We start from the raw sequence: 15,655 nt of genomic DNA on the forward strand, positions 1-15,655 counted from the left end.
AGTAGTAGATGTACTAGTAGTCGATGGGACTAGTAGTAGATGTACTAGTAGTTGATGGGACTAGTAGTAGATGTACTAGTAGTCGATGGGACTAGTAGTAGATGGACTAGTAGTCAATACACTAGTACGCCAGCCTCACTGATATGATATACTAGTAGTCGATGGGACCAGTAGTCGATATACTAGTAGTCGATGGACTAGTAGTCAATGCACTAGTACTCCATATACTAGTAGCCCCATGCACTAGCAGTCGATGTACTAGCAGTCGATGTAGTAGTAGTTGATGCACTAGTAATCGATGTAATAGTAGTTGATACAGTAGTAGTCGATGCTCTAGGAGTTGATGCACTAGTAGTCGATGTACAGCAGTAGATGTATTAGTAGTCGATGTACCAGTGGTCCATATACTAGCAGCCGATGTACTAGTAGTCAATGTAGTAGTAGTGGATGCACTAGTAGTCTATGTACTAGTAGTCAAATGCACTAGTATCGATGCACTAGTAATCGATGCACTAGTAATCGATGCGCTAGACATCGATGTACTAGTAATCAATGCACTAGTAATCAATGCATTAGTAATCGATGCACTAGTAATCGATGTAATAGTAGTCGATACACTAGTAGTCGATGCTCTAGTAGTTGATGTACTAATAGTCGATGTACTAGTAGTCGATGTATTAGTAGTCAATGTACCAGTGGTCCATGTACTAGCAGCCGATGCACTAGTAGTCAATGTAGTAGTAGTGGATGCACTAGTAGTCTATGTACTAGTAGTCAAATGCACTAGTATCGATGCACTAGTAATCGATGCACTAGTACTCCATATACTAGTAGCCCAATGCACTAGCAGTCGATGTACTAGCAATCGATGTAGTAGTAGTTGATATACTATATACTTCCCATCAAACTATCCCATTATTAATAAGCCCTTTTAGGCAGACTTGTCAAAATAGATTAATAACTAAAGTCGTCTTCCCATTTCCAAAATTCACCTTAGACTGATTTGTCCAATCTATGAAGTTTCAGACACAATTGCGATTTAGATGCTTGCCCAATTTAAAATTCTGAGCCATATTGCACACAGGCTTCGATAAAATCCATAAAAATCCAGCCACAACGAACTTTCGACTTGAAGCCATACTGCCAACTCTATAAAAAATGAACTTACAATTGTCAACTTCTCTTTGTCTTGGAAGTATTTCACCAATCTTAGGGTGTTCTTTTTGTAGAAATCAATGCGTCGCTCTAAAGGCGCGGGACGGTCATCATGCCGCTGTGACATCTCACGCCTAGCCTCGACATTCTTAATCAGCGTTTCCTGCTCACAGTCTAGAAGAATGGCTCTTTCCAAGCCTCCAATCTAGGATAGAACAGCAAACTTGATTGCTAGTATAGCAGCCAGATAGTTAGATTTCAAAGAGACTCCAATATAGAACATTCTGCTAAGAACTCCAGATTCTTATAACGCTTTGACTAAGTCCTGTAATAAGGAATATAGAACCAGGTTCAGTAAGAAGGGTTGTATGTCAAATCATGACAGAAAACCTCTATTGTTGGCTTACTGATAATAACCTTGATAATTAGTACCAGTAAATTAGACAAAATAGCTTGGTTAGCAAATCTTAGACACAACTGAAAAACATTTCAGACAAATGCATAAACATAACAAAACATTTTGTTAATCAGAATGGTTTTCTCTGAGCTGAAAAGCGCCACGAACTGACAACTCCGAATGAGACAGGACTCCAAATTTATTTATAAAAGACTGCAGTAAAGCCTTGACAAACAAAGTTAATTTGTTCTGGTATTTACATTGCATTTCAAAACTGTTGTATGTTGAAGTACATAGCCTTATAAGTTTATATTGCCCTCTGCTGAATTAATTCCAGAACTCAAAACCATGAAAAATACTTCCAGTAATAACATAAAAACTAATGCAGTATATAAAACTATGTAAAAAATTAACTGTAAACATGTACCATAGCAAAGTAGTAATCGGTGAAAAGAAGTTTTTATTGTTAACTAGGTGAATGCCCAGCGTTGCCCGGGTAATGAAAAAAGTCTTTGCAAAAGCAATTTATTTTTATTTAACATAACAACAGTTAAAATTCTAACTTTCAAACTTCATATTATGGGAAAAGTGTTTTGTGCAGTTGAAATAAATTAAGAGAAAGAATGAAACAGCTGTAAAGGTTTTCAAACTTTTGCAAACAACTGCAACTTTAAAATTTTATATCACGAAAAAGCGTTTTGTTAGAATAAATATAACAACTGTTAAAGTGTTTAAATTTAAATAAGAAATAATTAGCAAGTAACGGCTAACTAAAGTCTGTTTTGCTACAATTACAACGAAAAACTATTTGGTATACAATTGTATGATTTTAATTCGTTTCAGTGTTGTAGCGAAACTATCATATAGATTGGTATAGAAACCCATAGTAATTATCTAATGCAAACACCCTCTGGTAAAAATCATCAGAATTTTATATACATACTGTAGCATACATAATAAAAATTAGTAACAAAAACAATTTGGAAACCTTAGTAACTATAATTACCGACAGTAACTTTAGTTTATCCAGTGGTTATGATCTGCAATAAAATGTAACATTACAATGTACTATGTGCAGTATGTACCGTGGGAGTGCTTATCTTCGAGACAGGTGTATAACATAAAAATTGAATTTAATTTGAAATAAATTTAGCTTAGTAAACACATACTTGAAGCTCAGTTTTAGTACCGTATCTATTTTACGAAACTTCAAGTTTACCATCTGACTAAAATCTTATCACTTATCTGTTTTCAAATTCATTTTTACTAGGCCTATACAGTAACTTATAACAAATCACGCTGAACTAAGATTTTGAGCAACGAATATCTCTTTCAGGCTTTTTGGGAGGGATTTTGGCGAATAGCATATCTACATTTGTGTTATTTCGTCAAAATCAATCCACCAACTGCCAGATTTTAATTTCTTAAGAGCTTTTTGTTGATACGGTATGCCAGAAAAAAAATTCATCCACATATGGGGAGGCCGAAAAAACGTGTTCCATATAGCAAGGCAAAAAAATCCTATAACAGGGCATCATGACTAGAGGGCGCGCTGTATTAATTAATAATTGAGCGTGTGCAATCGCGAAAAGGGTATGCATTATATGGTAAGAGCTATGGGAATGGTAAGAATGGCTTAGCCTTCTGGTTAGGTGAGCGTGTCTACAATCTTTTGGTTGCAATCTTCGTGAGTTCAAATCCGGTGTGAAACGCATTGTTCATAGATTATAATCAGCCATTGTTGGACAGATGAATGATAAACATTGAGGTTTATATATATAGATTCTCAATCATTGGTCACCTCTACCACTTATTTGTGAGTGTTTCCATTGTTGATAAATACTCGCAATTGTAAGAAGGTCCAGTAGAATTGTCAAATGACAGGCTGAGGCAAAATCCTTTGACAATATCAAAAGGATGTCCTCAAGTTAGCTGCCAAAGATTTAATTATATGGTTTTAGTCTAAGCAATATTTAGTAATATTGGCAGGAGTGTTAGCGTCAAAGGGAAAGTTTTAAATTTATAGATAATATACATGTATATTATCTATAATGTATATGATATATATATATATGATGTATATGTAGCGAAATTGGTAAAAGTTTTTTTTTCAACTTAAATGAATAACTGATATCAAAATCTCTTATGATATTTAAATGAATCTGTTTAAGGTTCTATGGTATGTCGAATGGATTGCCTCTAGACCTCTGCTCAGTCGGAAATAAACTTTTCCGAAAACAAATCCTGATCACAGACAATGTGGCCCTATTTGCCTCAAAAATTAAACTCTGGTGCAATTTTCTCAGTATTGTAAATAGGTGTAAATCCTGCAATAGTTCAGAATTCTTCAATTATTATATAATAGTGTTAACATGTTCTTTGATAATAAGCCCTGGCATAAATATGCAAACCCTGTTTCCTTTTTGAGATAGCAATTTTTATAAAAACCCGCAGCTGTATTCTATGTAACTATCCTATGTATTCGTAGCAACTACATAGGCTATGCATAGAATTGCCTTATTTCATCAGCAGCAGCTTTATTAATGCACAAATCAAATGTAGAAAATGCATTTAATACAACGAAACCTACATTCCATGAATTATATAGATAAAATTCATACTAGGCCTGTAGGACACTAACCAGTCTGCACGGCCAACTTCCTGCCACAGCAGCTGTTTTATCTACCTACAGATGCAGCTGCGCGCATACTATTACTAGATACAATTTGGTTACTTTTCGGGGGATAGCGCGAACGCAGTCCCCCACTACCAAAAATTACGCACCCGAGTTATCCACATTTGGGATAATCGCAGGCGTCAACCAAACCGTAGTGCAATGGTAAGGCCTCTTCCTGGGGAATCCACCTTCTTGATCATGGATATCCCTGCGCCAGGTAAGTATGAGTTGCTCACCCCTAGACTTGTTACTAATGTAAGCCAAGCACAAGCATAATGCAATGTCAAAACACATTTTTCAGCTAGTTAAAAGTAAAATTGGATTTTTACTTTAAATATTTGTTTTCAGAGCAGACTTCTTTATTATAACTAAATTAAATAATTAACCGACTACACACTGAGACATAAACAACGTATCAAGATTAACATCAGACAGGGGAGACAATTTCAAAAATACGAAAGCCATTGGCATCTTGGTTTTACTCGGTTTTACGGTAGGCCATTTGTGTATCGCCTCTATAACAACTTAATAACTAGTTTATAACGACAACTTGATGATATCAATTTAGCTCTAAGTACTTACTAATACCAGCTCATTCCAACAGAATCAAAATATAATAAACAAACTCAAATCAACAATGATTCAAGTACTTGAAACCGCAGCCCCAAGCACTAATTCAGATGTTCAACAATATTGTACGATACGATGTAATTGGGCTGTTTATAGTAATTAATGTTTTGTTGAGGTGCTCTCCACCTGTCAATGATCATAGCTGCAATCCGTGATTGTGAGAAAAAATATTTACAGTATAATGTATAATACAAAGAGTACTTGGCTATTAGTTAATAGCTACAGATCTGTTTCAAGCAGACATAGAACTGCTTGAAACAGGTAATAAATTAAGAAAGTATATACATGTATGTTCATTCATCTAGTAATATTCATTAATTTAGAATATGTATATGCTCTGCATATTAATGCACAGGTTATAAAAAAGCTTTTGCACAGAAAATTTATATTTAATCAACATGTACTACAGTAACCATTTTAACTTTTAAATAAAAGCGTTTGTTTCTTTCTATGCGTGTCTACTCATGGCATAATTTAAAGGTCCTAAATATCGTATCATAGCTAAAACAATTTGTCGAAAATTTTTTTTTACTTCATATGCTACACATTTGCTCAAGCTCTAAAACAGTTTATAAACAGTGGCAGGTAATGTAGTTGCTACTGACTAAGTTTCTTTACCCAATAAATTTGAGTAACTTCAGCTAGTAACTTAAGCCAACTTTTTAATCTTTATTATAATAAGAACCATGTCTGTCTGAGCCAGCTAAGAGCATTAAGATCAAATATTGTACCTCACAGGAACCAAACCCGTACATTCAGATGCATGTGATGTATGTGAAGTCAAGCGCACTACCAGTGTACTTTGAAGGCACCTTGCAACACTTAGGAATAATTGCGCATACAATCATTACACATCTACATCTCTAACGGCGTACTGGACTGCAAGTGCGCGATATTTTAACCAACCCCTTTAATTGGACATACAAATGACGACAGACAAACACCTGATTTTATATATAAACTAACCGAATGCCGGCGTTGCACGGGTATTAAAAACAGCGTATAAATAGTGTCAGGTAATGTAGTTGCCTGCCACTTGCCTGGCATATTGCCAATGAATAATTTGAGTAAGCTAATAAACTTGCAAACAAGAGCTGTGAGAGCAAGCTTTAGGGATGTTGTGTAATGCAAAGTGCTATGTGTATTTTAACCCAGATAAATACTCATATTGCCTTATGAAGTCGTTGCATCTCACGGGAGGTTCCGAAATCAAATTTTCTCGATATGGATTTGCCATTGATAGATATTAACCAGCTTATAACTGGACAGACTAAACGACAGACGACAAATTTTCAGATTTATATATAGATTTAGTGTAAAGACAATCGAACAGAAATGCAAGCTCGGCATGTGTGGGTTCACTAGTAGAATGAGTGATAAAATTACAAGGTTAAACTTACTCCAACTTTCACTAGATGTTGTATAAATTAGCTCCATTTACAATTCTATTTATTTTCACATTTTATTTTTCATTCAGATATGATTTTTAAATTTTATTTACAGAACTGTTCGTTTCGAAAACTTCACACATCATATTTTGAGAACTATTCCTATTTTGCTACATTCAAATGGTGTATTTCAAAAAAATCGGACGTGGCAGTAATTGTTCATCAAGGTTTACGAGTGTTTCAGTCGATTTTTAAACTATGTCTATCAAGAGTACCTCAAGTACCCATGCTTGCTGAGATCAACAATTTACCTGTTGATTAAAATCCTCGACTTGTTTCTTGTCTCGGGGGAATCCTTCTATAAGAAAACCCCTGGCGGAGGGATGCTTCTTGAGCTTGGTTAGCAGAAGGTCAATGGTGTAGTCCTGACAAGAGTATAAAGTGTGATTATGTACATTTTATTATATTATAAGACCAGATATCTACATCGTTGAATCCTGTCACGTCTTGTGAACCGCGTCACAAGTAATTTATTATAAGTAGTATATAGCCTCAAGTAGGATATAGCCTTAAGTAATATATAGCCTCAGGTAGTATATAGCCTAAAGTAGTATATAGCCTCAACTAATATATAGCCACAAGTAGTATATAGTCTCAAGTAATATATAGCCTCAGGTAGTATATTGTCCCAAATAGTATATAGCCTCAATTGGTTTTGCTATATGGTTTTCCAATAATAATAAACCATGGTCGAGAAGTTTCTGGCTCCTGCTATGACAAATCAATGCGGTGAGAGTTTAAGAATAATATAACATAATATAAATATAAAATTCATGGCATCTAGGGCACTGGTGTTACAAAATAGAACATTAAAAATGAAAAATTGCAGCTGTAAAACAATGCATGACAAGGGTACAGGCTTAAAGCCCATCATTCCAATAAAATTGTACCCAGGCTAATTGAGACAGCTAGCAGACAAGGGAAGAATTAACAAATGTATGGTTTGGCAGCTGTCAGTCTTGACCCACAGTTCTATTAGCCATAAATATAAAACTTGATGAAATGAATTGTTTCTGTTAGAACAAAAACAAAATATACTGTACATGTTTTGAAAAAGTTAGGGAGCTCCATTGGATGTTGACCTCACTGCTACAATCTAGAACAAACATTACATAAATCATATCAATTCATGCATACTTTGTTACACCCATTAGAATATACCGTCAAACCTCTATTTGAACGCCACATCTATTTGAACGCCATCTCTATTTGAACACCACCTCTATTTGAACACCACCTCTATTTGAACGCCACCTCTATTTGAATGCCACCTCTATTTGAACACCACCTCTATTTGAACGCCACCTCTATTTGAACGCCACCTCTATTTGATGGCCACTATGAGAGAAAGGTTGAAAAATGAAACACCAGCCTCTATTTGAACCCCACTTCCAATTGACCGCTATTATAAAAGAAGGGTTGAAAAATAGAGCGCCATGGCGTTCAATTAGAGCTTTTACGGTACCTGACATTTTCTGTTAAAAGCGTTACAGCTCTTCCCAAATACTTTGCCTATTCTGGACATATTCTGTCCCATATTGTAAAAAATTCATCATTAGCCTTAGATTGAGAACTAGCTAAGGAGCCATACTTACTCTAGGTGCCATTTCTCCTGCATAGATGAGGTCACATATCATGTCGATCTTGTCGCTAGCTGAACCTCTAGATGCTATCTCCTCCCTTAAAATGTCACCCATGGACAGATGGACCAAACCAGGGAACCTTTCAACAAGCCTGACACATTGAGAGCCTTTTCCACAGCCTGGGCCACCTAAAACAGGCGTTCATATGGCCATCAATATGACCATATGGTCATAAGGTCATCTATAGTATATGCCAGTGTATGCATAGTCTATGAAAGTGTATGCATGGTATATGACAGTGAATGCATAGTATATGAGAGTGTATGCATGGTATATGACAGTGTATGCATGGTATATGACAGTGTATGCATGGTATATGACAGTGTATACATGATATATGACAGTGTATGCATGGTATATGACAGTGAACGCACAGTACATGAGAGAGTATGCATGGTACATGATAGCGTATGCATAGTATATGACAGTGTATGTATAGTATATTACTGTGTATGTATGATATGTGACAATGGATTCACGATGGACAATGAATTTGCTCAAGATCGTTCATGCTCTAACGTAAGCGGTCTAACGTACCCATAATAAAGAATATAGGGGCGGATGGTAGACCCTCCCTTCTGCCTTCATCCTTGTCCATCAAGATCAGTGAGGAAGCTGAGGATAAATTTGATTTTGTATTCCTTCTAGCAGCTGATGATGCTGTTGAGTTTTGAGAAGGCAGGGCTTGGGCAAATTGCAAGGAAGAAATAGCAACGGATGCTGTAAAATATCATTGCAAGTGCGAATAGCAAAGCTAGTAATTTTCAAAACTGCATGCGGAATTAGTGTGAGGTATTTGGGTTACAATAGAAGGAGGTTCATAATAAAAATTTACCAACCCATGCCTAGTGCTCTCCAAAGAAAATTTATAATTACTATCAAATTTATAAATATTAACTTCCCCCAATACCAAACAAGATAAAACTTATAATGTAGGATATATAGAACCAACCTTGAGAAAAAGAATAAAAAGAAGACAACTCCAAATAAGTGAGTATAGGAAATGAAGGAGCAGAAAAAGAGCAGCAGCACAAGAGAGAATGATTGATGGTATAGGCTTCCATTGTAGCACGTTGGTATAGGCTTCCACTGTAGTAGTTTGGCACCAGCAATAAAGACTCACTCATTTCAGTGGCTCAAGCCATAACCCAGGCAACTAACTGTGGCTCTGATTAGCCCTTCACAGAATTACTCTGTATGTCGGAATAACATCTATGCATGTAACTAGCGATCTCTATAACTGTACAAATTTGTGAATAATTTCATTTACTTAGGTTGTGTCACCATATACATAACTTGATCGCACATTTCAAATTGACAGCCAGACCGATTGTCTAAGATTTCCAGGTAAACTTGTAGAAAGATTCCAACCTGTTAACAAGAACAAAGCAATAAAGTAATTTCAGTGTTTTTTTTATCTTTTAGCATTATGTTAATGATCACTCATCAATATTAGCTGAAACAGCGAGTATTAACCATGCGATGTGGTAGCCATTTTTAAATTTCCATCAACGGATAACAGGAGAACTGATTAACAAGCAAAACACAAGAACGGAGAACATAAAAGTGCAACAAAAGCAACCGACAAAGAGATCTCCGGAGAAACGATAGAGTGACGTGAGAAGATACAATGAGCTCTAGAGAAGGAGTGTCTTACGTGTCCCAGTGTCAGAAGGTACAATATCTCTGATGATATGCTCTAGTGGAGGATATTTTTGAATATAATAACCTGGGTCTCTTCCGTAGAAGGCCACGTCTATGATTGTGACTATCTGATAAAAGACCTCGTCAGCATCTCGGTCACCGGAGAGCTGTAACCACAGACACAACCATATATAACAGATCACAGAGATCATGTTAGGTTTTACCTAAATGCACAAGACGTTGCTCTAAAGGGGAGATGCTGCATTGGTTATGATGTTTACCTAAGACAATAACAAAAGGCTAACCTTCGTCAGGCCATTATGACCTTACACAATAGAACAAAGGTAAGTTTATCGATATTTGAACCATCAATTACACTCATCAACAAGGCCGCATGACAACTGCATGTTATATTTGTAGAATCTGAAAATGTGTAAACAAGTCAAGTGCCTATGCAGAAATACGATGTAGCTAGTCTATATATATATATATAAATATCAGTGTTGGTCTTTTTGCCTTTTTGTTAAACTCTGTGTCCAGCTATAGCGATTAAAATCTAGAAATGAAAAATCCGTACGACATTAGATTTGTTAGTTGTAGTAGTTGTTAGTTGTTAGTAGTAAATTCTTAGTTGATTGGATTGGTTCTAGTGATTAGTTCTTATTTCTATTTCTCAAAGTTTGTCTTTTTGTTAATCCCTGTGTCCAGTCATAGCAATTAAAATCTAGCAATGAAAAATCCACACAGCACTAGATTTGATCTCGGAACCTCCACATTTACAGGGGACAAACTTTCCCATTACACTACACGGAATACAATGGATTCCTTGGGCAAATAGTCATTACATTGGTTAAGACACGTATAAAGGGCTTTTTTGGGGGTAATAACTGGCACTGTTGACTGTTACGCATTGTAACAGCATCAACAATTGTTAAGCTCGCCCAAAACGCGAGTATTATTTTAATAAATATTTTAGTAAAGATCTAGCTTTCCAGGTAAGTTACTCAAATTCATTAAGTAATTATTCCATTACCTGCGCAACACCGGGTATTCAGCTGGTCTTTATATACATGTATGTATGCAAAGCAAAGTAAACGTTTGCATAATTATTATCCAGTGTTAAAGTTTGAAAATACAGCATAAACTTTATGTGTGTCACCAAAAATTATGGGCGTGATGACTTATGAACAGATAATCAGTGGGCGTGAGGACTTATGAACAGATAATCGAATTTTGCTAAAATATTTTTATAACGGATAAAACATCTTTAGAACACTTTTTCCCACAGCATACATGTCTGTCTACATGTATGCATAACCTACAGGCATCTTCTACATAAAAGATTAACTCACGCTGACATCTGCATCATATGTAACAATACTTGATGATTTATTCAATTCTTTTTACTGCTCAAAAACATTTCATAACTCTTTAATACATACCACAGGTAGGTAAACATAGCCTGACAACAAATACTGTAGGTACACATAGCTTAACAATAAATACTGTAGGTACACATAGCCTGACAACAAATACTGTAGGTACACATAGCTTAATAACAAACACTGTAGATACACATAGCTTAACAACAAATACTGTAGGTACACATAGCCTGACAACAAATACTGTAGGTACACATAGCCTAACAACAAATAATGTAGGTACACATAGCCTAACAACAAATACTGTAGGTACACATGGCCTAACAACAAATACTGTAGGTACACATAGCCTAACAACAAATACTGTAGGTACACATAGCCTAACAACAAATACTGTAGGTACACATAGCCTAACAACAAATACTGTAGGTACACATAGCCTAACAACAAATACTGTAGGTACACATAGCCTAACAACAAATACTGTAGGTACACATAGCCTAACAACAAATACTGTAGGTACACATAGCCTAACAACAAATACTGTAGGTACACATAGCTTAACAACAAATACTGTAGGTACACATAGCCTGACAACAAATACTGTAGGTACACATAGCTTAATAACAAACACTGTAGGTACACATAGCTTAACAACAAATACTGTAGGTACACATAGCCTAACAACAAATACTGTAGGTACACATAGTCTGACAAAAAATACTGTAGGTACACATAGTTTAACAGTGAATACTGCAAGAAGTCGTTAAAACTTAATTCAATTTATACAGTAATTGTGGCTGGACGCCCTCGCTAACACCCCCAGTGGTTCCTTTGTGATTTGAACCACTAAACTACTGAATAAATGCTCTACGGTTGCTGCATTCTACTTTGTTATAGAACCACATAGGCCGGTTGTATGAACCAAATGTAACCATTGACATTTTTTTTACCTTAGGAAAGAATACGGATTCAATTTGAGTAAATCTCGATTCTGAGTAAATCTCAATTATTTTTCATGAGCACCTGAAACTGGAAATAGCCTTAACATAAGACAAGCACACCTGTTACTAGCCTCCCTCATCTCTTACCTCAACCAGCTTGCCTTCCTTCTGAAAGTAACTGATGACAGGAAGAGTGTGTTGCTTAAAGAAGTCGATCTTTCGTTGGATAGCTCGGTCATTGTCATCGATTCGTTCGTTCTGGCGCCTTCTCGCTGACAGTCGCTGCTGACACATTTCCTCCTCGCAATCCAATAGAATCGCAAGATCCACTCGTCCAACCTTGATAATAGCAAATATTCACTTTGATTACGATCCACCTGTCCAACCTTAATACTAGGAAATATTCCCTTCCATCAAGCTGCGACAGACAAGAGAGATAAGAAAGCTTGAGCCTCCTTCAACAAAGTTCCGTTAGAAATTAATTGTTCAATAGAGGGTGAGCAGCTGACCTAAATAAAAGCTCAGTCTTCCACAAATTAAAACACTTTTGTTCAACTCCGTCAATAATTCCTGATTTCTGTCATTTCCATTTTGTTTTTGGCATGTAATGAAAAACATCCATATGGTTTATGATTTACTACTACCAAAAAACGTTATACATACATACAAATGTGACCAAAATAAAATCATGTATAACAGTTTCTTGTCTTACAAAATGTTATAACACAACAAATATATTCCATGTTTAAAATGATAGAGATTCCAGAGTACATGTATTTTCTTTAAGAGATTCATCTTGGTGCAAGCTTACCTTAATACTAGCCTGGTAGTTATGAGCACTGAATGGGGGTACAGAGAGCAGCAGTCAACACAACCCTAGGTTAATATGGCAGCCAAAAACTCTCACTATAAGTAAGGAACTAGGTTCATATGACATACAGTCTAAAAGTTACCACTCACAGAGAAATCTTTTATTTTTGTACTGATATTCACCTTTTGTCATTAATCCGTATAATTTATTTTGAAAGAACTTGTTTTTTTAAGCTATAATTACACACTTATAATAAAAAATTATGAAAAAAATATATTAAATAAAGTCTACATGTACAGCTAATGGCCAAAAGGCAAGGCTGAAAAAATTAGGCAAAATACATCTATATAAAAAAATTTCAATGCCCCAACAACATTTGTCCAAGGGTAACCCATATGGCTGTGTATTGATCTGACAGGTAAGCCAAAGTGCTTGACAATGCAGAGCGACAACAAACGCAGGTGGCTAACAACAAACACAGGTGGCTGACCCATACATCAACTCGAGTCAGAACTGTCAGACATACGCTCATTAATCGCTGCTCTATCTAGTTCATAAATAGAGACGTACTTATACTTGCACAATCCTTTCCTAGAGTTTTGAGTTTTAGCGAGGGACGGCAGACTCTTGAGAGAAGGCCATCATAAAATGGCATAATCGCGATGATCAGAGATGTGTCGATCACAACACACCTTCTCCATTTTACCACGTGTCACACAACTACATGTATGTGAGAGTTACTGAATGTCTGAACTCAATGTGTGTAATATTTTGCGAGAGAGCTACACAAGTGCTACCATAAAGGTATCTACTTTCTACTTTAAAAATGCATTAAAATGTCTGTCAATAAAGCCAAGAGAAATCATTAGGAAGTTCAACTATTATTTTCATAGAAAGGTTTTTTAAAGGCTTTCACAGAGATTGCTTACATTAACTAATGCATAGAGGATGAGACTACCAAAAGGTATTTTGATCAAAAATTGCATAGACGTTTTTGACTAAAAGGCTATTGAAAGGTTTAGATTTTGGTTAAACAGTGGCGATTTATAATTGTGCATTTTTGAAATTAATGTTACTAAAAAGAAGCTCTCCGTGTCGGGGAATCGAACCCCGGTCTCCCGCGTGACAGGCGGGGATACTTACCACTATACTAACACGGATTAGCTGAAAACTTTTGGTATTTTATTGTACCGGTGCAATTGGTATCTGCTAATTACCATTATATTTCCATTATGCAAATCGCAGACGAGGCACACCTCTATCTTGATTACACAATACATACAATATTATTGTTAAAACTATAGATACTCGCTGCACAGACACCCGAGTCTGTCGCACCGAGGAAACAAGCTCTCACCCTTTTATAGCCATAACCTAGATCAGGGGTCAGAAACCCGTGGCTCCGGAGCCGCATGCGGCTCTTTCATCCTATCGCTGCGACTCCCTCAGACTTTGGATTTTTTCCTTTTTTTCCTTTTACCTTTTATGACTATATGCCAAGTAATTCATAAAAATATAGAAGTTTTATTACTAGATTTTGTAATATAATTTAAAAAATTGTAGTTATGCTGATAAACTAAACATTTTCGCTTATTATGCGTCAATATTTATGCGACAATAAAACCGCCAAAAATTACACCAGCCGGTACGACACTTCTTGATTTTGTTCACCTCAGGTAGGCAAACTATGGTGAATACTAAGGAAAGAAAAGTGACAGATGAAAATAGAACATTTAATCCTACATGGGCTAATTAGTTTGCTTTCACTGCTGATGAGACTAGTTCACCAGTTTGCTTAATATGTAATACGAAATTTGCAAACAACAAAAGTCAAATGTCGCAAGACAATTTTAGAATAAACACGAAGCCTTTGCGCAAAAATATCCAGAGGAAGATGAGATAAAACTTTTTCGGGACTGATGCATAAGGCTGATTTGAGCAAAAATCATTTCAAGAAGTGGGTGACGTCTGCAAATTCAACTACATATGCTAGTTTTGTGGCCTCGCAAGAAATAGTCAGGCATGGAAAGCCGTTCACCAACGGAGATTATATAATGCTGACAGCTTACTCACCATACACGCCAAATGACAACACACACAAGAAAAATAGCACATTTGCTGTGGTTAGAATTTAAGTTTGGCGTTTTGTTAAAAGAAGGATAGAATTAAACATGAAGTTGCAATTTGTCTTGAAAGTAATCTTAAAAACAACGTAATATTTTAAATATGTTAAATTATTATTAGCTATCTTATTGTTCCTTGCAAAAGTGTAATTTTGTTTTCTCAGCAGTTAAATCATTATACCTGCCACACCTTTTCATTTTGTGGTGTAAGCATGGCATAAAAGCAGTAAAAGCTAAACAACAAAGTTAAATGTAGTTTTTTTTTAATTTAAAATATCAAAAGTGGTTTGTGGCTTCCACTGCGCTCTTTCCTGCGGAAAACGTTTCCAAATGGCTCTTTGAGTTGAAAAGGTTGCAAACCCCTGACCGAGACAAACCTAATTCGGGTATCCACAAAAGATTCACATGAAAATAATGTTCTTGCCTTCATTCTTCTAATCCAATACAATGACTCATCTATTGGTTATATATATTACATATATGCTATGTGGCTATATTTCATATTAACAAGTTTTGCAGGGAGTCACAAACTGCAGCTGTTACCTGTTTTTGAAATTGATTCTACAAAAATACTAAAAAGAAAGCTCTCCGTGTCGGGGAATTGAACCCCGGTCTCCCGCGTGACAGGCGGGGATACTTACCACTATACTAACACGGATTTGCTGAAAACTTTTGGTATTTTATTGTACCGGTGCAATTGGTATCTGCTAATTACCATTATATTTCCATTATGCAAATTGCAGACGAGGCACACCTCTATCTTGATTACACAATACATACAATATTATTGTTAAAATGAAT

General features: G+C 35.9%; 1 protein-coding gene and 3 non-coding genes across 5 annotated transcripts in view; all 4 read right to left on the reverse strand.

Moving 5' to 3' along the window:
• LOC137403615 (adenylate kinase isoenzyme 5-like) overlaps nucleotides 1-15,655 on the reverse strand; it is a 37,728-nt gene that overhangs the window by 17,694 nt on the left and 4,379 nt on the right. For both annotated transcript variants that reach the window (XM_068089592.1, XM_068089591.1), the window contains exons 6-11: nucleotides 12,068-12,259; nucleotides 9,680-9,761; nucleotides 8,488-8,670; nucleotides 7,903-8,078; nucleotides 6,559-6,672; nucleotides 1,169-1,360 (exon numbers count right to left, since the gene is read on the reverse strand). In XM_068089592.1, the coding sequence (XP_067945693.1) occupies nucleotides 1,169-1,360; nucleotides 6,559-6,672; nucleotides 7,903-8,078; nucleotides 8,488-8,670; nucleotides 9,680-9,761; nucleotides 12,068-12,259 (939 nt within the window). The remainder of the gene's footprint in view (nucleotides 1-1,168; nucleotides 1,361-6,558; nucleotides 6,673-7,902; nucleotides 8,079-8,487; nucleotides 8,671-9,679; nucleotides 9,762-12,067; nucleotides 12,260-15,655) is intronic.
• LOC137405526 (U1 spliceosomal RNA) lies at nucleotides 4,291-4,454 on the reverse strand. Its single transcript, XR_010979773.1, has one exon. It is a non-coding gene; the product is annotated as a U1 spliceosomal RNA (small nuclear RNA).
• Nucleotides 13,820-13,891, reverse strand: Trnad-guc (transfer RNA aspartic acid (anticodon GUC)). Its single transcript has one exon. It is a non-coding gene; the product is annotated as a tRNA-Asp (tRNA).
• Nucleotides 15,441-15,512, reverse strand: Trnad-guc (transfer RNA aspartic acid (anticodon GUC)). Its single transcript has one exon. It is a non-coding gene; the product is annotated as a tRNA-Asp (tRNA).

The sequence above is a fragment of the Watersipora subatra genome, chromosome 9 (genome assembly GCF_963576615.1).
Source record: "Watersipora subatra chromosome 9, tzWatSuba1.1, whole genome shotgun sequence".
Classification (NCBI taxonomy): domain Eukaryota; kingdom Metazoa; phylum Bryozoa; class Gymnolaemata; order Cheilostomatida; family Watersiporidae; genus Watersipora; species Watersipora subatra.